This window comes from Aspergillus melleus (assembly GCF_016097325.1).
Source record: "Aspergillus melleus strain CBS 546.65 chromosome Unknown contig1, whole genome shotgun sequence".
Taxonomy (NCBI): Eukaryota; Fungi; Ascomycota; class Eurotiomycetes; order Eurotiales; family Aspergillaceae; genus Aspergillus; species Aspergillus melleus.
In genome coordinates, this window is record NW_025763370.1 from 344226 (window position 1) to 365616 (window position 21391).

At 47.3% G+C, this 21391-nt stretch overlaps 8 protein-coding genes and 1 non-coding gene across 9 annotated transcripts; 5 read left to right on the forward strand and 4 right to left on the reverse strand.

The window, feature by feature from the left end:
- Positions 1-876: 876 nt before the first annotated feature.
- LDX57_000138 (DUF3237 domain-containing protein) lies at positions 877-1610 on the forward strand (the record flags this gene model as incomplete). The annotated part of the gene is made up of 4 exons (XM_046081784.1): positions 877-1132; positions 1181-1390; positions 1450-1517; positions 1566-1610. The coding sequence occupies 4 exons, from the start codon at positions 877-879 to the stop codon at positions 1608-1610; spliced, it is 579 nt and encodes a 192-aa protein (XP_045937740.1).
- A 327-nt stretch (positions 1611-1937) lies between these two features.
- Positions 1938-2009, forward strand: LDX57_000139. Its single transcript has one exon. It is a non-coding gene; the product is annotated as a tRNA-Arg (tRNA).
- Positions 2010-2406: 397 nt separating this feature from the next.
- Positions 2407-3071, reverse strand: LDX57_000140 (uncharacterized protein; the record flags this gene model as incomplete). Its single annotated transcript, XM_046081785.1, has 3 exons — positions 2407-2567; positions 2629-2733; positions 2795-3071. The coding sequence occupies 3 exons, from the start codon at positions 3069-3071 to the stop codon at positions 2407-2409; spliced, it is 543 nt and encodes a 180-aa protein (XP_045937741.1).
- Positions 3072-3790: 719 nt separating this feature from the next.
- LDX57_000141 (uncharacterized protein) lies at positions 3791-4786 on the forward strand. The gene has a single exon (XM_046081786.1). The coding sequence runs from the start codon at positions 3899-3901 to the stop codon at positions 4319-4321; it is 423 nt and encodes a 140-aa protein (XP_045937742.1). The 5' UTR covers positions 3791-3898; the 3' UTR covers positions 4322-4786.
- Positions 4787-4867: 81 nt separating this feature from the next.
- On the reverse strand, positions 4868-6066 carry LDX57_000142 (uncharacterized protein; the record flags this gene model as incomplete). The annotated part of the gene is made up of 2 exons (XM_046081787.1): positions 4868-5535; positions 5592-6066. The coding sequence occupies 2 exons, from the start codon at positions 6064-6066 to the stop codon at positions 4868-4870; spliced, it is 1143 nt and encodes a 380-aa protein (XP_045937743.1).
- A 4082-nt stretch (positions 6067-10148) lies between these two features.
- Positions 10149-12837, forward strand: LDX57_000143 (uncharacterized protein; the record flags this gene model as incomplete). The annotated part of the gene is made up of 3 exons (XM_046081788.1): positions 10149-10258; positions 10304-11000; positions 11063-12837. 3 exons carry the CDS (start codon positions 10149-10151, stop codon positions 12800-12802), a joined length of 2547 nt encoding a protein of 848 aa, XP_045937744.1. The 3' UTR covers positions 12803-12837.
- Positions 12838-12992: 155 nt separating this feature from the next.
- Positions 12993-14678, reverse strand: TPO3 (MFS transporter; the record flags this gene model as incomplete). The annotated part of the gene is made up of 1 exon (XM_046081789.1): positions 12993-14678. The coding sequence occupies one exon, from the start codon at positions 14676-14678 to the stop codon at positions 12993-12995; it is 1686 nt and encodes a 561-aa protein (XP_045937745.1).
- Positions 14679-16378: 1700 nt separating this feature from the next.
- LDX57_000145 (uncharacterized protein) lies at positions 16379-17149 on the forward strand (the record flags this gene model as incomplete). The annotated part of the gene is made up of 1 exon (XM_046081790.1): positions 16379-17149. The coding sequence occupies one exon, from the start codon at positions 16379-16381 to the stop codon at positions 17147-17149; it is 771 nt and encodes a 256-aa protein (XP_045937746.1).
- Positions 17150-17559: 410 nt separating this feature from the next.
- Positions 17560-18070, reverse strand: LDX57_000146 (uncharacterized protein; the record flags this gene model as incomplete). Its single annotated transcript, XM_046081791.1, has 2 exons — positions 17560-17579; positions 17632-18070. 2 exons carry the CDS (start codon positions 18068-18070, stop codon positions 17560-17562), a joined length of 459 nt encoding a protein of 152 aa, XP_045937747.1.
- Positions 18071-21391: the final 3321 nt, after the last annotated feature.

Sequence of the window (21391 nt, forward strand, 5' to 3'; positions counted from 1 at the left end):
ATAGTTGAAGATCAGGCTCTCGTTTGCTCTAAGAAACACTATGTCTGCTCTCAACAGGGAAACTAAATAAATTTTCTCATCTTAATTATTCATCGTGTGATCTATCGTCCCTTGCGTCAAATATGCATATTGTTCTTTCACTCGCCAGGTTTAGTTCCCCCATCTCCAGGGGGATAGTATTGTGTGAAATCCCATTATCCGATGTAAAACCACATGCATTGCCATTGCCATATCTGAGGCAAGAGCAATGGCTTAAAGGGGATTATCGAGTCTCGGGCTGTGATGGATTTGGCTGTTATCTCAAGGGGACCTCGGGGTGTATTCTACGATCCTGGGATATTTCGCTCGCCCCAAACAACAGCTGTTGGTCATCGATGATTTCCCATGAACCCCAGAGAACACCATTTCATAGCAAGCTGGTGATATTTATCGATTCTCGGTCCACTTAATCTCCATTAGATATCCATACCTATAGATTGCCATTGTCTATGCTTCCCTACATCTAACATTATAAACACGTCGAGTTTTAACCGCAAACCTCTCGAGTGTAAGCGGAGACTTCAATAATTAGAAACAAGGTGTAAAGCTCATCTAGCCATGCACTTATGCACCTAGAATGCATAATGATGTTGACTCGGCATTTGGATCGGCATATAGTCGGCATGTCTGTACGGGACTCTGGGTGATCGACACACCTCGGCATGTCGTTTAAATTAAATCCTGGGGTTTCTCCTCCACTCAGGAAGTGTGGGGTGTGGATTGATTTCATCTATGAAGACATGCTCAACATATATAAGAAGCTCTCGAGATGTAGATAATCTATCTATTAGCCATTCCTTATTGGCATCCAGCGCAAATTACTCCTATCATTCCAAGATGCTGTTCAAAGTCAATTCCAGATCCCTCCTATGGACTTTCCTTCAAGTTGTTCTTGCATTATGCTTGCTGCAACCCACGTTAATCGCGCCCGTAGCAGCAGTCTCTAGCACCCAACCATCCGCCCCGGGATTGTCATTCCTCTACACGGCCTATGTAGAATGCAAGGGCAACTTGATGGAAGAGCACGGTCCCCACGGAGTCCGCAAAGCCATCCCTATTGTCGGAGGCAACTTCACTGGACCTAGACTTTCTGGTAAGACCCGGCACTTTGAGTCATACTGTCTGTCTAACATCACATCAGGTGAAATCAGGGACCTGGGTGCCGATTGGGGTACCATTGATCCCAAAACCAATGTATTCTCCGCAGACACTCGGTACAACTTGAAGACCCACGATGGCGCGGATATCTTCATCCAAACATCGGGCCCGATGTCTCCCTCTGGCCAGCTGCACCTGCGATTAATCTTCGAGACTGGGAGTGAGGAGTATTATTGGTTGAATAACATCGTTGGTATGTAGTAAATCAGGTTTCAGCATTGGTCAAGAGGAGAGTTGCTAATGGAGTTCCAGCCATCGGTATTTTGACGCCCGTCGAGCGATCGGACGATGGTTCGGTGCTTCGGATCGATGCTTGGAATGTATGTTTCCCTGCCTGGTTTCTCTCCGGACACGCTAACCTATGGTAGTTTGCTTCGGACTGGAATTCGACGTCTTTTGTCGGTAGCACTTGACCTGGTTCGCTGTGCGCACTGCTATTCCCCGAATCGAACCTGCAAATGGAGCCAGAGCTGAAGAATTTTTATATATTGCGGAATGGTGTTATACATGGATTGAGCTTGGAAATAACAGCCGTGAAAATAACCTAAAAGCAACATGAAGAGATAGTATTAGGCTTCACATACTTTAAACAACTCAATGAAAAAGCAAACCCAAAGATAAAGCTTTTTTCTTGTAACCATTAGAACCGAACCATGACTGCATCCGGACATTAACCCGTTATGCGCAGACCGGCATCTGTGGGCTATGACGTCAAAGAAAGCGGTGCTATTCAACAACCAGGCCGGCTGGCCCAATGGCAAGGCGCTTGACTACGAATCAAGAGATTGCAGGTTCGACCCCTGCGTCGGTCAATCTTTTTGTTCCCAAGATTTTTTTTGATCACTGTTATTTTCACAAGCAAAAAGAATAGAAAAAAAATTATAAAAAAAAATATAATAAAAAAGTTGAAATCCAGTGATCGTGATAGGTAGCTCAAGCTGGGGTGAAAAGTCGAAAGGTTGAAAGGTGGAAGGACTCGAAACAAGAGATCGATATCAGAAAGTTATTAGGCTTCCCCATGGGAACCCCTCTATTGTAGTGAAAGCAAACAAATAGTATAGACTAATGACTAGGACTCTCACCATAGAGCCAAAATTAAATCGAAAACACATCAATTTCATTCATTACGAGGGTATTCGTAGGAACCGTGACTTGCTCCGAAATGGCCAAGATATATCAACATTTGACAAACCACTCCATAACCCCATATTAAAACAACTTATCCCAAACGCTGTCTCCCGAGTCCAGAGAGTCGGCCTCCTTCCGCAGTACATCTGCTCGGAACTTCCGGAACGCCTTCTCAATTCTCTCCTTCCTCTCGGGTTCGGACGTGATTGAGCTACGCGCACCGGCGGCACCTCCAACAAGGCCTATAGCAGGAGAAACTCATTAGACGCGCTGTTATCCGAGTAAATTTATGCAAACACTTACCGAGCTCTCCACCCAAGAACAAACCACCCGCAGACGCAAAGAAATACGTCGCAAAATCACCAAACGTAGTAGGTTTCAATAGGGGCGTAATATCAGGCAGTGACTCTGCAAACCATATCAGTCAACACTTAATCGTTCTCGCGAAACTTGTAGCGAAGACGCCTACCTGTCCGTCCATCCGCAAAGACGACCTGTGTAGGTCTCTCCTGCGCGCGGAAAGCCTGGAAGAAAGCATGTCGCGTGCTTCTTAACCGGAAAGCAGTGTAAAGTCCCAATCCAACACCCACCGCAGAGCCGAAGGCAGTCCAAAAGGACACTCTGGAGGCGGCCGATTTCAGCGCGTCGCGATCATCGGGTCGGAGATCCTGTTGGATGTGTTCGTTGGCTAGGCGCGTGAGCTCGTCGGAGCGACGGCTTCGGATGGCAGCAAAAGATTCGGACATGATTATGAGGCTGAGGTATGTTATTCGAAATTGTGAGATAAGATTGAATAGGGAAGAAGAGTAGAATGTCGCAGTCGAGCTGCTCATATGTCCTTCGCGAGCGATGACGTCATGGCGAACCATGACCCACTGGTCTTGCGATACCCACTGTTCCAGGGTCTGCTGTCATTGAATGTGCGTTGGTGAGCATAAGTTGGCAATTGTGAGCGTGATAGTCGAATGTAACTGTGAAAGAAATGCCAAGTGAAAGGAATTGGAATATTTGGGCGATTGTGATTTGCACGTGTATGATATATCGGAGCAGTGATAAGCAAAAGGTACATATTGCGTATAAGCTAAACATAGAGATATTGGATTAAAGCCTTGATTATAATGCCAAAAGCCATTGGGATTATGTGGATTATATTAGATTATGGAATTATAATAGGGGTGATGTCAGGTGGTTCTTAGTGTAGTAAAGGCATACTAGCATGACTGCCAAGCTCTTTACTGATGCCGACCGAGACAGGAATAAGAGCGATATTTATGATCCAGCAGGGATTATATGCCTAAATTTGAGGTGGAAAGATTTTAATACTGTATGTGCCTGAAAACTGTAGACCTTCGCAAATCTCCAAATTTGTTGTAGATGAGGAACTTGAGGAGTTGGAGAAATACCCCAACTGCTCTAACACGTCATGGAACCCCACAGCACATTATAAATGCTCCCACAGCGAGGTGGTATCTCAGCTGTTTCTACACCACAGATCCTTTGTAGACCATCACCCCGGAATCAATGCTAACATATTATCTTCGACTTTTGCTATAGTGATCATATCAAGAAGAATATGTCCTCAATCAAGCCCCTCATCTTGCACGCCCATTCAACCGGTCCCAACCCCATCAAGGTCGCCATAGCGCTGCAGTACCTGCAAGTACCATACGAAGTCAAGCAATGGCAATTTGGCGATGATGCCGAAAATGGAGTAAAGGGAACCAAGTTTTTGCAAATCAACGAGAACGGACGTGTTCCCGCCCTAGAGGACCCCAACACCGGCGTCGTCTCATGGGAATCAGGCGCTTGCATGAACTACGTTCGACGCGTATACGACAAGGCTGGAAAGTTAGGCCCCGTTAGCAATGCGGAACAGGATATTGTTGATTTCGAAAAGTGGGAGTACTTCCTGCTCACCACTCTCGGGCCAATGTTGGGTCAGACGAACTGGTTCCGGTATGTATCTGTCCTTCAGAGCTTGAAAGAACGATACTAAAAGCTGTAGCCACTACAATGCGACCAAGAATGAGGATGCGCTGGGAAGATATGTTGCCCAGAGCTATCGGTGCTTCGATGTTCTTGAGAAGCACCTCGAAAAGACATCCGGAGAGAGCATTTTGCCAGACAAAGTGACAGCCGTTGATTACCATTTCGAGCCGTGGGTTAGACAGTACGCCTTTGCTGGTCTTTCTTTGGACAAATACCCGAACATTGAAAAATGGCTCAAGGGAATGACTGGCCGTGAGGAGGTCAAGCAGGCATACGTCAGCGTCAAGGGTGCTGCTCCGCAGTGAATCGCTAGAGAAAAGATCAATGACTTATGGTTCTCATGGAAGTAGGCGAAGGGGATCTTTTCTAATTTCTTTCACTCTGGATCAAAACAACGTAATGTTCTTAGCAAACAACGAAGATTGTACCTAAAACCTGCATTGCGTAAAACCAGGCAGGTATGCTATTCCCGTACAAAGATATGGTTCAAGCGGATAATTAAACAAAGAAAGATGCCCCACTCAGTGGACGCAGTCTCGAATGACAGACAATTTCAGAGCTCAATCAATGAAGGGGCAACCATGTGATGCTGTTCGCCACACTCCTTTTGTACTGTCCCTGGTTTGCCTTTAGAGCTCCACAACTCGGTAACGCGTGGGAGAGCCCATTCTGACGAGTCTATCCGGCCGACCTCGTTAGCTCTTTCGAAATACCGACAGAATTTCCGACCGTTCTCATTGCCCCTATCGACCTGTTCATAAATCTCATTTACGCGATAGCGACGGTCACATAAATGCCAGGTGACATAGCCATGCATGAATCGAGTCAACGTATCCAGGATCAACGGATCTTTATCTCTAAAAACAGACAAAATCTGCTCACTCTCCCGGAGCGTGTTCTGGATGAGCTTCTCGAGAGCCTCGGTGGTACTGATCCCATTCACGTGGGAGTAATTGTTGATGAGACTGGTCTGGTCCCGCTCGTCGTAAAACTCTTTGTAGAAAGAGATCAAATCATTGACCCAAACCATCCAGTTCTCCAACATGCAGATGGAGGTGGTAATTTCACGAAAATGCATCCGCTCATCGAGCATCTCGGCTGGCCATATAGAGGCCCCGACGGCGTGCCCGAGGCCGTTCATTCTTCGTGAGAATTCGGGAAAGTCTTCTGCTCCGCGGTAGCCATGGAAGTGGTACTGTTCAATCCAACAACCTTCGAAGACTGTCAAAGAAAGGTTAGTTCGGAGGAACTCGATGCGTCGGGAAGGGAAGACAAACAATCGACTGTGCTACGATAAATGTTCAAGGAGCAAAACGGTCCATAGCGATCTAGAACATTAGGGAAATGTCTGTTGACTAATCTCCACCACGGATGTTGCTGTGGTTTTCCCTCGACCATGTCATTAAAGAAAGATCCCATATTGAGGGAAGGATTATCTTTGCTATCGTCTAGGATGAGGGTATACGTGAAGTGGATGGTCAATGCAGCCATAAGGTCAGGCGATGCTTTGACCCAGCAATAGACTACCATGCCAGTGATTGTCTCCAGTGCGGCCTGGACCTTGCTTGGGTTCACATTCAGGGTATATCGTACGTATGGCTGAGCGAAATGAGCTGCAGCCTGTGTATAGGCATAGTAAAGATGTCGCACACGTTCTTCATGTGTGTAGTTTTCGTCATTATGTTGGATAGTATCCATGAGGCGGACAATAGTATCGACGAAACCATTCGCCGGGAATGATTCGTCTAACATGCTGTGCTCACAGGGAAGAAGGGAGGTTGATCGAGTAGAATATTCAAATACAGTAGATATTATATAAGTATAAGAACACTAGTCTTTATACGACCAAAAATCCCAAAGGAGGCAGATCAATGGGAGTTGGGAACCTCTTAAGATATACCCGATTTAAATTGAACATTTCTGCCTCCTCGGAGCGCCTGGAGGTTGGGTTCTGACGCGTCAGTGGAGACTAAGCTTAGTTACGCGATTAATCAGAGGCCTCGCAATCGTATTGAATATCTCTCAAAAGATGCCTTTGACTCTTCTAATCACACCGGGACCTGATGTGGCGCTGATGTTCGCTGATTCGTCGACCTTAATGTGATACTTCGATTGGTAAGATAAAGCCGGAACCAATTTGAGCCTACCAAAGGGTGCGAGAGTAAGTGACCAAAATCAGCAGGATTAAAATGAAGCGTTACGTCGGAAGTAGAACCTTACATGCGGACCAGATATCTTGTAAAAGAATTGAAAAACTCGGACGTGATGTAGACGCCGCGGAGAACCGTAAGTAGGGATATCGGGCTCCACTCAAACCATAAAAGCTGTCAAACATTCTGCGAAGCTTGTCCTCAAATATGGTAATCCCACAATATTAAGATTGAACATGACAATTTGTCACGCCTTGAGTGCCGTTTTGCCACCTTTTGTGACATTTGATAGTTTCCTGCCAGCCTTTGAAAAAGCTTACTCTGTTGTATCTCAGGGAATTACCACTGTGTTTATCCGCCACCTAAGCCAGGAAAGGTATAAGGCCATGAAATGCAAGGGAGCAAATCGGTGACGGAGACCATGGATCTCCTCTAAAGATAGGCTATTTGACACAAGAAGCTCAAACAGCCCCGCAAGCGACGTAAGAGAACAATGTCGAATCCCCTTATAAGCTAAAATTCTACTCAGTGAACGCCAATTCCAGAACCAATCGATTAACTTGACGTTTAGATCGCTGAATGACCTATTATCGTGGGTTGGGTCTTCGGGAGAACATACCTATTACAACGCGCGGAAACGTGCCATTTCCTGTCGATAGATAGTCTTTTATGTTTGGGTGCTCTTTGGTATAAGATGTGATGTCAAGATCCTGATACCGTTCCTTAGGACTCTATGGCATTATAAATACTGATCTCGTTCATATGATACTTGAAAGCTAGCACCACTGCGGCATTAAATATAGTTTCTCAAAGCGTAATGAGAAGCAAGAACAAGTCACACTCTTACCTTGTGAAGTAAGTATACTGGGACATGAGCGTATCCTGCTGAGGACAGACCGTCTTAGATATAGGTTCACCTTTCCGGGTCTGCTGTGGAAGAACTTTTAACTCGACACATCGATTACTGATTTGAGCTGGGGATATCTCACGCACTACTTGTGTGATTTGTATGTCAACGGCGACAGAACAAGCTCTTGCGCTCTCTATTGCCCAAAAACCTTTCGAATACGATATTTGATATGGCCCCAATGAAAGCACTGGTTCTAGACTGGGGCAATGTCCTTGTATCCTGGAAACCTCCCACGGAGAGCCGCATTCCCAAACTGCCACTCAAACATATCATGGCATCCGATATCTGGGCAGGCTACGAACGAGGGAGCTCCGAAGAAAAGGAATGCTACGAAAAAGTCGAAAAGCGATTTGGGGTTGACGCAGCAGATATCAGCGCTTTCATGAAAGGCGCAGGTGAAAGCCTACGAGTAAACGAAGAGACAATGACGCTTATCAAGAACCTGAGAGAGTCACGGGGAGGGTTGAAGATATACGATATGACGAACACTCCAAAGCCGAAGCAGAGCCATATACGTTCGACTTTGGAACAATGGCCAATCTTCGATCGCATCTTCGTATCAAGTGATGTGGGCATGAGAAAGCCAGACCTTTGCTTTTACAACCATGTTTTGGAGCAAGTTGGTATACCTGCGGACTCAATCATCTTGGTAGATGATTGCCAGGAGAACATACTCTCAGCTCTTTCTCTAGGGATGTGAGGCATTCAATTTACTTCCCTTGAAAACCTTCGCAGTCAATTATTGAATATCCTCGACGACCCGGTGATGCGCGGCTATAGCTTTTTAGAGAATACAGCAAAGCAGCTGAACAGCATTACGAACCAAGGCCATGTCATCAAAAACAATTTCGCCCAGCTACTTATCCTAGAAATGACTAAACGAAGGTATGATGCCCCGGTAATTCACCCAGCGTTGAATGATCCTGAGCCAGAGATCAGTGATTCAGTAGACGGCACATGGAACTATTTTATCGGTGAGCCTAGCCCTGTCTTTTTTATGAGTGAAATCTGATTTAAGATAATTGCTAGGAGGCACTCAACTCACCACTGAATCTTTCCCTAGCGATCTGGACACAACTGCTCTTGCATTATCCATACTGCCCTTGGATCGAGATGTGGTAAACTCTGTAATGGATGAGATGCTCGCCTATGTGAGTGAAGATGGGATAATTATGGTAATAACACCGAAACCCGACTCTATAGCTTGTGATAATCTCCTCAGGCATACCTTGATAGATCTAGACCCCGAGTCGACCCCGTGGTCTGCGTGAACGTCCTGTACCTCTTTCTCAAGCATGGTCGGCAAGACGAGCTCAAACCCACATGGGATTGGTTACTACGGGTGTTGACAAATCGCGCCTATCTAAATGGAACGCGTTACTATTCATCACCGGAGTCATTCTTATTTTTCTTAGCCAGGCTCACGGAACACCTGCGAATCCCGAGTCTGCGAAGTCAGCTGTTGCCAATTCTAAAGACAAGGATAACGGAGCGGATCGGCGAGGCTGGTGACCCTAGCGCTTTGGCGATGAGGGCGTTGGCCTGTAAGATCCTGAACATACCAAATCTCAGAGACATGGACATACTCAGGTCACTGCAATGCAGTGATGGAAGTTGGCCAGCAGGTGCAGTCTACAGATATGGCGTATCCGGAATGAAGATCGGGAACAGAGGACTTGTCACATCTATCGCACTCAAGGCTATCGAAATGCCAGACTTAGTCCAGGATGCTTCGATACAAGTGAGATCTTTAAGCCTTGGTAATCCGTTCTTTATGGTCAAACACGTGCTGGAAAGTCTCATGCGCAAGAAGCCATCATCGCTTGGCCTTCTGTCAGTTGCAGGCTCAGTAGCAAGGAAATATGAAGCAGGTTAGGTATAGATGAAGGGTTATTTGCGTATAGGAGTTATGTATGGTTTCTTCATTTCTTGCTTTGCTGAGTTTTGCCCGCTCACTATATTGACATCGCTAACTAACTTATATTGACCGGAAGAACGCTTGAACGATGTCGTACTCTAAGTGTTCGGCACCTATACCAATGAGAATGCCGATCATTTCCTGTTTCTCTAGTGGATCATTACCGAAGACCCAGCCCATAACCCGAATCGGATCTCGTTACGAGCCCAATGGCCATGTAACGATCCTCACTAAATCCAAATGAAGAAATACTGACTAGGAGAATAGAGACAAGAAAGAGAAAGTGGAAAAATATGAAATTTCTCACGTGAGGAAGTCGACCGCGATAACATTGCTTCTAGTTTGATTCGAAGAACAAACATCTAAATTTAAACCTGAAGGAGCCCCGGTGTCCCGGCTGTGTGGCGCGGAGGGGCGCAGGGACCCAAAATTATACGTGCATAGTATTACGGATTAGGGTTCTTGCCGGTGAAGATAAATTGACACGAGCTGATATTACTAGGCATTATTAGGCTATATTAATTGCCTGAGGATTTAGACAGAAGTGGAAAAGATAGGATTGGGTACCTAGCCCAGCGGACAAAGTCCGTAATATCAATTGAATTTTGGCCATGGCACATAGCCTCCACTTGCATGACAGCCTCGCCAATTCTGGATTTCGGCCCCCAAATGTAATGCACGGTTGTTTGACGATACCCAGTTTCAGCCTAGAGAATCTTGGCATCCCTTCACCGTTGGGAATTCTATTAAATCCCAGATCCCCGTATCGCTGCAGCTGCAGCTGACAGGTGCACGAATTCTGCGTGTGTAACACACCATAAAACCTACTATATGCCATTTCACAAGGTCCATAGCGATGGTAAATCGACGATTAAATCTTCCTTTCTACACGCGAACACAGTCGGACGACGTGCCTCTCCAGAGTCGAGGCGCCCGCGAGGATGATACCGAAGATGATGAAGCCCCGTAAGTAGCACCTGATCATTTGAATGGCAGATACTAATTCATTAGAAGAATAAAATTCGCAAAGAGCCCTACTGGAGGATGGAGGAATACGTGGCTTTATGAAGTCGCTTCAACGCTTCGTGTCCTAGGGTTGCACTTGCTAATCCTTCCTCTCCGACGGTGGCTTGGGACCTCGCGAGAAACGCCCAAAGTTGCTGTACGCGGAAGTCGAGTAGCAGCTCTGTTACGCTCACTCATTCATCTTGTACCAATTGCAGCGTCCCTAGCTTTGGTTATTCTCACCATTCGGGGTCGGTATCTCGGTGCTACCGTCGCCAATGTCAGCTATTTGCAGTTCGCTGCGAAGGCACATGAGATCCTGATCCAGGCATCCCTAACGTACATTATTGGAAATGAGATTGGTCGCCAGCTGACAAGTATGCGGGGTGTTCCATTTGGACTGATATTTTCGGCCGCGAAAATCACCGACGTTACGTACCTGTGGTCTTCGGCATTTGCGGGATCGTTTAAGTCCTCCTTGGGTCGCATGAAAAGAAGCCTCGCTACTGTTGCCATGGTATTCGCCGCAATAGTCCTGGCCACTGGTGCTGGTCCCTCGAGTGCTATTCTCATGATCCCTCGGGTTGATTCATGGCCGGCAGGGAGCACGCGCTTCTGGGTTAACGCCCCTGCAAAAGAAATATGGCCTGACACTCTGGACGCGTCCAGTGTGATGGATCGTGAATCTTGCCGACACATACAGGTAGGAAAAGAACCAGGGCATTACAATCTCGCCCAGGCATACTGATATCTGCTGGCTTATAGGATCCACTTCTTAGCAACGACTGCCCCGGGAGCGAGTACGGCCAGCTACGAAGTTATTTCGTCCTCCAAAACCACACCAACGTCCAGAAAGACTACCAGAGCTACTTCGAGAACTACCTAACAGGTCGCCCCGGAACGTCAGCTAGTGCCCAAGTAACGGGAAAGAATTCCCTTCGGTCTTTGTCCATCATGAACCCTAAATATATGAATGTGCAAAATCAGGAATTCGCAACAACAGTGTCAACCTTTGCTTCTACCCCTCATGCAGCCATCACAGACGCTCTGATGTCTATGGCGGAGATGTGGATACTCGCACTCGGGCAGACTATCAATGTGAGAAAAACCGAGCCTTCAATGGGCGGCTGGATGTCGTCAGGCATGTCTCAGTGGACAAATGTACCAATCAACAGCAATAAAATGGTGTACCATCTTCTGAAAGGCCATTATGATCAAGCGTACGTCACTAGTGCATGCAATACCCTTTGGGTAAACACCACAAATATCGACAGTCCGGCCACTATTCCAACAGAAATTGCTTCCTCAGATGAATGGGCCCTGCGTGTCCGAACAGCGGATTACCCAACATACTATGACCCAGACAAAACCTGGTCCGAGATTCCAAACGTTACTTGGTCCTCAATTCTCTCGGCGAAGGGTAAACGCAGTGATTACCGAATCTGGTGGCTCGGGCTAGACGCACCAGGCCATGGGGACCAGGTGACCGCTTCTAATGACTCTCTCTTGGCCTTCATTATCCCTCCCAATATCCCTGATAACTCTTCTTACCCTTTAAACATATCTGTGTGCACCGCCAGCGCCGGATGGGCTGGCAGTACTCTGAATGTGACCGCCGATGCACAAGACCCGAATCGCATATCAAGCAGTCTCAACAAAGCCAATCAGTCAACAACGTCGGCTGGATACAGGTGGTTCCGGCAAATGGTAACTGGCAATCCACAGAAAAGTGCCGGCACGAATTTTGAATATCCCATTTTCCCACAACGACCTATCGGCCTTTCGCAGTCATGGCTCAATCTCTTAAACCCAACCATTCCCGCCGCAGACAACGTCACGCAGAACACAACAGTCTTCAACGAGTTGGTTCGCGCATCTGGAATCATGGCGAACGATACCATTACGATGGCCTCCATTATCTCGGCTATGTTAGCGAACGGTGTCTCTCGCGCAGGCTTTTACGCCAACCTAACCGGTGCTGTGGCGACCGACGGGATTCTTTATCACGAAGACACTGACAGACGACTATCGCATCGCTGGCTTGAGAATAGTGACGTGTTCAGTGTAGATGCCGACAAGGAAAACGAGTACACCATGTTCAAGAAGGACACTTTTGCTGTGGGTTACTCATTCAAAATCCGAGGCACGCCGTCCATTCTGGCTATTATTGTACTATTGGCGTACTGTGCCTTAGCGCTGGGATATACAGTTTACACGATCATAATCGGAGTTAGCGCCGATAGCTGGTCCTCTGCGATGGAAATTGCTGCGTTGGCTATGAACTCCCCGCCATCTGAGGCGTTGAAAAACACCGGAGCCGGTATCACCGGTATGGGTGTTTATGGTGCACAGGCGAAGGTCCGGGTGCTATCGGGGAAGAGAGGCTTTAGCGAATCCGATGACGAGAATTTTCAAGATGATGGAGAGGGCAGATTGGCGCTCATACTTGACGAACGGGGCTCTAACGATGCTGGACTGGTCAAGAGGAACGTGGAGTACGCTTAAGAGACATGCTTCTTACGACATGATGACCTTATGACGACAAGAAATAATTCATTGAGTCTATAATCTAATTTAGATATCTAGGCCCTTTCTAAGAATCTAAATTGACTACCATCGGCAAGAAACTTCTATATCCCTCCACCAACCTCCAGCACTCATTATATCCTTAACATTACCAAATTCTAATCGCACTTCACCCCTTCGTCAACTTAGCCCTCAACTTTCCTCCAAACCAGTAAAACACATACGGTATGAACACCATCGCTACTCCAATAAACGCCAACAACCACGATGCCCATTGCAATCCTAACCGATCATACATCTGGGTCGTGAACAGTGGAAACGCCGCTCCACCGCCACTTCTCAAGAAGACCTTTGCCGCAAGCGCCGAAGCCGCATACTTCTGGTATGAGTCGATGATGTAGTTATTCACGGCATAATAACAAAGCACCATACCAAACCCGAAGGCAATTCCGGACGACGCGGGCCCGACCCAGATGATATGCTTGAAGGATGTGGCGCCGAGGAGGAAGAATGCGATGGGGATAAAAGGCGCCCCGATTAGTGCTGCGATAAGTCGGTCTTCGGGGGTAGGTGCGCGCGATTTACAGATTTCTTTGAATTGGTTCTCAATTAGAGGCGTGAGAAGGAGGGAGAACCCCGCGCCGATGAGGATGGGGATGAACATTAGGCCAATCTGGCCGTCGTTGTAACCGTAAAGTTCGCCGAAAATCACGGGATACGCGAAGAAAAACGCGTAGAGCATCGAGTAGATGAGTACAATGTACATGCACATTAGGTCGAGGACGGGTTCGGTCATGATCATGCTGATAGGACGGATGAGGTTGGTACGTGCGATGTCGGCGAGGCTGGGCTTGTGTTGTTCCTGTTCGGTGATGATGTTTTCATTACCGGTGGACTTGCGGAGGGAGGCCGCGCGACGCTTGAGGATGACCGGCGCGTAGGTCTCGGGGATCAGACCGACCAGGATAAGGATGAGGCCAGAGAATGCAATGTTGACATAGTAGAAGAGGTCGAGACGGCCAGTGCCGACGTTGATCCAGCCGGTAACGATGGGACCGACGACGGGGCCGCAGTACGGGGCCGCCGCGAAGTATGCGATGGCCATGCCTCGCTCTTCGATGCTCCAGATGTCGGCGATGGTGCCACCGGCTAAGGATAGACCAGAGCTGGAGAAGACACCACAGAGGAAGCGGCAGACCAGCACGCCGCCGATGTTAGGGGACAGGGCGCAGGGGATGTTGAAGATGACATAAAGCGCCAGAGAGATGATGTAGACAGGTCGTCTACCAATGATTTCGGACAAGGGAGACCAGAGGAGAGGACCGACAGCAAAACCGCAGACCATGATAGAACAGGTCAAGATTGCAACCTCAAGCGAGACATTGTATTGTTCTTGGATGAGACCCAGTCCGCCCGTGACGATGGACGAGCCGTAGGCAATGCAGACCACAAGCGCCGATGCAACCATTGTAACATACCACCGATACACTCGAGACCAATTGAAAGGGTTTTCTGGATCGCCGATCTTGAAGGTGACAAATTCTGTCGGTTCAGCAGGCCCTTTCTCGACGTCACTCTCGCTCGTTTCGTTTGGTGAACTCGCTCGTGAGGCGCGGGACCGCATCTGTTCTAGGGTTCGCTGGGGCACGAGACCTGTGTTTGTTTCGAGGACATACTCCTCGGGAAAGACAGGATCTCCATGATGGCCGGCTTCCGGATAATTGATATCGATAGGAGGCGCCTTTTCAGAAATTCCCAGGTTGCGCAAGCTTTCTCTTGTCTCGGTTCTCAACAAGTGTTGATCTAAATAGGGCTCAGACTCGCCTTGAGGTTCGTCCGGTATTGAAGAAGGCATCTTGATTCTAGAATAGGAGTAAGCAAAAGAGAAATAAAATAGATACGATGCCTAAATGCGTGAAATAAGTTCAATGTATTCACAATGTACATCTACAAATTGCGAGACCTCGACCATGTATATAGTTGTTCTGTGCCGACAGAACGCCGAGATGTGCCGGGTTTCCGCCGTGCAACATTTTCACCATCGGGCTTACCCTGCAGGCCACCACGGTTCTAGAAAACCCGCAGAGCTTGGATTATCAGATAAGAGCTGCAAAATTAGCGTTCCGTCGGAAAGACATCAGTGCTTGTCCCCACACAGCGGGTCGATTCAGGGCTAGGTCCACATCCATCATGTCTATCTCAGGATCAATATACCTCAAGGGGACAATGAATACTGCATTATGAGTCACTCGAAAACTGACAGCAAAACCCAAGCTTGCCATGCTACTGTGCACGTTATTTGCACAATAATTTTAGGGAAAAACCGGCCTCGGCGAGTTGACAGCGGCGGCCACGTCCAATGCCAAGGGAGATTTGCATGCAGAGATACATGTCGGGTGAGCAAGTGAGGAGAAAATTCAGAGAAAGGCCCATGTCGATTTCGTCCCGGGCATGGCAAGAAAAAATCTCTCACCATGAAACAAGTAAGATCCTTTCAGACGTGTCGATTGCGACAGCAAGGGACGGCGGCAAGTCTGATGTCACCGACGTTTAACCCCGGGAAAAGCTCGGTACCGAGCTTATGCCGAACTATGTGCGCCGCTGCTGACGGCCTGCATGAAACTCGGACATTCTTCTGAAGACGTAATTCTGCGTTCAGTATTCTTGAATGGACTTAACGGGTTTAGCCCACTGAAGATTGATTTCATTTAAATGATCATCGTGTCGTCAATTAGGCGTAAGCGTGGATTGGTGACGTTCTATCTCAGATTCTAACTGTTAAATGGTCACGATGACCCCTGTAAACGCTCTGTTTCGGTAGGGGCTATGATGAACCAGCAAAAGGCGTACGCCTTGATACTTTCCATCCCTAGAATTTCAGTTTCTGCCTCATGTGTCTCTTGTCTACTTGCCAGGTGGCACAGAGTCGGGCGGTCAACCCCGGCGCGTAGAGATCCAACCAGATTTATGATTAATGTACCCCAGCTCGATACACGCTGTTGGGCAACACTGACCAAGAAGGTTTCACGGCTCTACGCCAATGCTAATGCCACGTTCAATCGAGGCTGATTGGTCTCCCTCCTTTGCCCTCGGGCCGCCCTAGCTATCGGTAGGCATTGCTCAATATATAGGGACTGACGCCTAAATCTATCGCCTGTCCTCCCCGTCGCACTACACAAATGCCACTAAGCTTTTTAAAACGAAGGGAATCGAAGGAGTCCGAAAAGCTAAACCCATCAGAAAACGCATCAGAAAACGAAGAAGAAGCAGCAGCCTTGGCCACAGTTTAATACGGAACAAGCCCAGTAGTAAAGAAGCTTCGAATACACAGAAAAAATGAGCGGAATCATACACGTTAACAATATCGAATAAACAATATCATAGAATCTATCCAGATCTGTTAAGCAGGGCGATAAAATAATCGCTCCCGCCGCAGTCCGTATGTAGTTTAGTGGTCAGCTGACGCACCTTGGTATTGTCGGTCTGCATAACTCCGCGTTCCCGCCGACCTGCAACATCCCCTTCGTCAGATCACTTTACGGGTCTTCCCACACCATGTCAGAACCTCTTTGGAACCCCGCTGAGTATGGGCCGGAGATAAGATACAAATCTTGTCTCGTATTCGAGAACATTGGGATCCCCTATGTCATTTGGTTTGAAGATGCTCTGGTACACCATGGGGTTCCCACGATAGTCTTCGATTTATATGTCCTTGTCTTAGACATTGTTACCGCTGCCGACGCCCTTATGAAATCTGGATGGACTGTTGATACCCAAAACCCTCGTCGAATTGGGGATTCAGTTGTGGCAATTCCGCAAACACCACTGATCTCCCCCGACCAGAAAACGAAGACGGTCCTTCTCCTCGCTTCAGACTGGAAGTTCCCTCTCGCGACCGACTCACCTCTCGAAAGAGTTCCTGTGACCAACCGTTCCCACTCCTCAAAGCTGTCGTTCCCCCTATTGCCAGGCTTACTCGATGCCCTGATTGAAAGCTGGTTGGTCGGTCCCACTGAGGACCCCACATTATTGCTTCGCCTGTCATGTTATTTTAACTATCTGTACGAATACGTGCCGGCACTTAAAGAGCGATCGTTTGCCGACCAGATGAAATACGAGCATCGCCAGTTCCATTTCGATGTACTTGCCGGGATGGATTCATTAGGCTTCCCCTTCAGAAACCACCAACGTGGCATTAAAGATGCGCTTTTGCAGGGTCGATATGAGTTACAGGAATGCTCGGCGCCTCGCGAGGATGAAGCCCTCTTTGGTGGCTGGGGGAAAGTTCGCCTTCCAGACCCAGTGCACGATGAATCAGTGGAGTAGCTGCAGTATGCCGATGAAGGGAGTCTATTTATGATATAGCTAGGATCCAACGCAAGAAAGACTACGCGTCATATAAGGTCAAATACCTTTAAGGCTGGAAAGGTCTTAGGGATATTCTGACAGCAGTAATTGAAAAGTGAGTGAGGAATTGCATAGTAACGTTTTAATGTACGGTTACTTAAGTCACTAAAACTAAGGCACAAGAAAACAAAAATTGGTACATTTAGCAAGTACGTCCTTGGAATCTCCATCGTTCCCTTTGTATGGGCATATCAGAATACAGGAGAGCTATACCGGAATAAGCCGAACAATAGCAAGGTGAGGAATGGCTTCTTGAGTTCTGCGGCACATCACCCTGATGATCCAAGTATGTATGCGACAACGGAAGGGTTTGCGATATGTCAACAATCTCAAGTACGGGTGAACCGACCTAAAACAACAACGTTAGCAACCAAAAGTTAATCGAGACGCACTGAACAAACCAGTTTGCAGATTGTACCCAGCGCGAGTCCAAGCATCTTGATTCCGGAATCGTCCAATGAACATTTGAACAAATTCCCTGGTTGCATTTGGCACCTTCGCAGCCTTCGGGAGATACATTGGGTCCCGAGCGCAAAAACCCAGAATGAAGATGATGTCACTAGCATCGGTACTCTTCTTGGACGCACTGGGTCGGTCTAAAATCGAACGGCATTTTGCATTGAGAATCAGGGCCGGTTTGAGGACCTTCACATTCCCAACAGTGATGACCTCGGTATTCTGATCGAAAGTCTCCTTGAAAAGAGCGGGAGGGGCGAGAATCTCGATCTCCACGCCATTGGCTCCTTCCGCATTGAATGTCGTGTGGTTTGTTCTTGGTTCAACGTTGAAATGGGGAGAGGCTCGGAGTAACTGGAGTGCGGCAGGAGTTTGGCCTCGCATAACGACGAAGTCTACGTCCTGAGTTGTTCGTGTAGCCCCCAAAACCACGCACGCACCGCCGCCAACTAGAGCATACTTCGAGCTGGCAGTAAGTGCGTTTGCGACTGCCGTGGCGGCCGTCTGTATCACAGCTGGAGGGTGCATATGTGAGGACGACATGCTCCCTTTCGATAAAGAAGAGTTATCATTCCGAACTCGGGTATAAGGGATGCACTTACTGGATTCAACGCCGATAGTCTATAAGCAAGTTTTAGGCTTTCAGTGTAGGAGTGGATTGAATGAAAAGACAACGCCGTTAACTAAAATTGGTAAATGGAGCAGGACTGTAGTGATTTTGAAAGACCCAGAGGAGAAGCGTCCTACTTATAACGTCCATCGTAATAGCAAAAGTGGAGGCACACCTCACCCTGGGCGATCATATGCTACGATGGTACGCGCGCGCTTTCTGGATCTAAAAATTCTTGTCCGTGATAGACACGATTATAGGCAAAAAAGCTCCAAGATCTATTCTAGTCGTCGAAGATCCTGAACGCATGAAACAAGCGCTTAGTACTAACTTGAGAAAGAGAGATCATTGGTGACTTATAGCCAATGAACTGATATTGGCACCAGCGGGACGCCGAAAGGGTCCACGAAATGGGACTAGGTGGTCAAGATGTTTCGATTCAATGCATGCAGGGTGGCGGTTCCAACGGCCAACGCAGCGCTTAACGTTGGATCACCCATAGCAAATGATTCTTGCTATTTTACCGCCCAGTGCACTGATACATTCAGACGCCTGTCCGCCCGCACATGGGTACTGCCATATGGGACATTTATCGTAGCCGGTGGTAAACAGGAAAATTAAAGCTTGATAGAACAATGCCCGAGTCCTTCTTTTAAAACCGAGTGGATAGTTATATGAGCCGTTAGAGAGAACGGACTAGCTATATAAACGCAACTACAGTTGAAGAAGGGAGGGGGGGACATAAGGAGAAAGAAAGGAGGGTAGCGGTTAGTTTGGCGCTACTGTCGAGGATTGAATTCACTTCATCCTGGTATCCCGGCGGCTAGCAGCAACATGGATATATCTTCAGCGGCTGTTATTCCGCTCCTTTTGTTTCCAGTGAATCTGCCTCCCATAAGGCAGGTTTATCTGCTTTAATTGATAAGTGATATGTCGGTTTGACCAGTCCTACCTAGACCTATTTCGTTTCCACAAATGGCATTATGAAAAATTGAAACCCGTGTATTCCAGGAATCCGTACTTTATCTAAAATTAGGAATAAAGTAAAGGACAAGATACCCTTACCTGGCCATTCAGCCACTGGCCTCTTCCTTCTCTTTCCACATTTTGCTCTATCTTTATTCATCAAAATCTACCACATTGCAGTCACTTCAAATAAAAGCAACTGGTAAGGAAGATGACCCAAAGCCGAGCCGTTCAATTCTAGGGCGGCGCTTACCTCCGAACAGTCCCGACCCATGTATACCACCCTGGGTTCATATGCCACGATAGACCTTCGTCGCCTCGGACCTAGCTTATCTGAATCAACATATTTAGTAGCATTATATGAGGCTGCGAGGGAATACTTATGAGAAGGAGGTACCAATGATAAGCGCCGTATAACCGCCTAGCAACATGACCATCGTCGAAAAATAACTTGCGTCGATAACGAGTAAATCTAATATAGCTCGTGGTGCGTTTTTAGACTTTAGCGATTCAGGGGAAGAAAGAAAAAACCGTAACTTATTTTGGTATTCGGATGTATCTAGTACCAACTCATTGGACTTGATTTGCCTCCTATTGTATTAGTGAGACAAATCCAACAGTATCCACCCTATATCTGCATTCCGGCGGCTGCTCAGATGAATACATAATAGGCTCCAATGATGTGTGGAATGTAAAACGCTATGATCGAACTAAGGAGTGCATTAACTGCAAACACTCGGCTTGCATTCTTTCGGTTTGGGTCCTTGACATCGCTTATTCTTGTGGATGAGCGAACAAATGTAGTTTGGCTTGTTTCTAACCGTATTGGACTGGAAATACAGGCAGATAAGCCCGTGGCCTTAAGCGCGAGAAGGAGTTGACACAATGAGGCTTGAGAGAAACAGAGATTTCGGAGATACCCTACTGTGGTAAGATTACTTTCTCCACTGCTCCCTTTCAGATTGAAATGTAATAGATTAGACGAATCATTTTTGCCCCGTTCGTGTCTTATTATATGGCCTCCTCATGCTCATTCAACGTGATATTCTGTATCTGTGAACTCATTCCTCGTGAGGAACATCTTCGACCATTGCCTCGAAGGCTTTTTCCAAATGTTAGTAACATTCCTTTCTAAAACCGATTCTAATCATAGGAATCTTGAGCCGTCATGTGACGATAGCAGCAACATCCGCGGGCACTGCCTCTATCAGAATCACAAAGGCACCTCGTGTCAAATGAGCATCCAGTAGGATATATCTTAACGACACAACAAACAGGGTGTACTTTCCGTCCTAAAAAATCTGTTTTCTTTGCAAGACTCATCACAATATTCCATTTTCATCATACAATTTCTAGAGATATGAATGCGTATATTTCTGTGGCATTGCCACCTCACTATCGTTGAGCCTAGCACGGGCAACTGCTAGTAGAGGTAGTTATGAGCTAGGGACCATGCTTTTCTCGTTAAGCTTACCATCCAGAATTTTGTCAAAGGTACGATCATGTCTCCCGCAATATCACATCAACTCCTATGCTCAATGCCGCGACTAATACTAATCTACACCAAGGGCTTTAAATTCATCGCATCCGGAAGCAAAGCCACTTCACTAGGAATGCTACTTATTTTTGGCAGAGCCTGGATGAGCGGCCTATGGCTGGGGTACATATGGTCCTTTTGCGGAATGTGGCGCAAATTCTGACGGTCGAACCCGGCGCGTAGAGACCCAACCGGACGGCAATAAATGTACCCCTGTTCGATACGCGCTGCTCAACAAGGCTGAGCAAGAATCTGTCTTGTCCGTCAGATAATTTCCAATGAATATGCACACTACAGAGCCTAAGGTGTTTGATCGAGGCTCAGGGGCTACCCCTCTTTTTATTGTAGCCTGTGGGCTCGAGCCCCCCAGGTTTATGAGTAGCCACTGCTAGATATATAAGGAGTTGCTCGAATTTAGAGGGACTGTGGACTGCGAATCACTTCTAATTATCGCATACCACGATGCCACGCAATATCTTGAGACGAAAAGGACCCAGGGACTCAGACACGTCAGAGAGCGAGGGAGAAGAAACGGGGGCTTTAACCACAGTTTATTGCGGAGAGAACCCAGTGATAGAGTGAGTTGCGCCAA

What these genes read in the sequence shown, in the direction of transcription:
- LDX57_000141 (XM_046081786.1), top strand. Translation starts at nt 3,899, where the DNA reads ATGTCCTCAATCAAGCCCCTCATCTTGCACGCCCATTCAACCGGTCCC.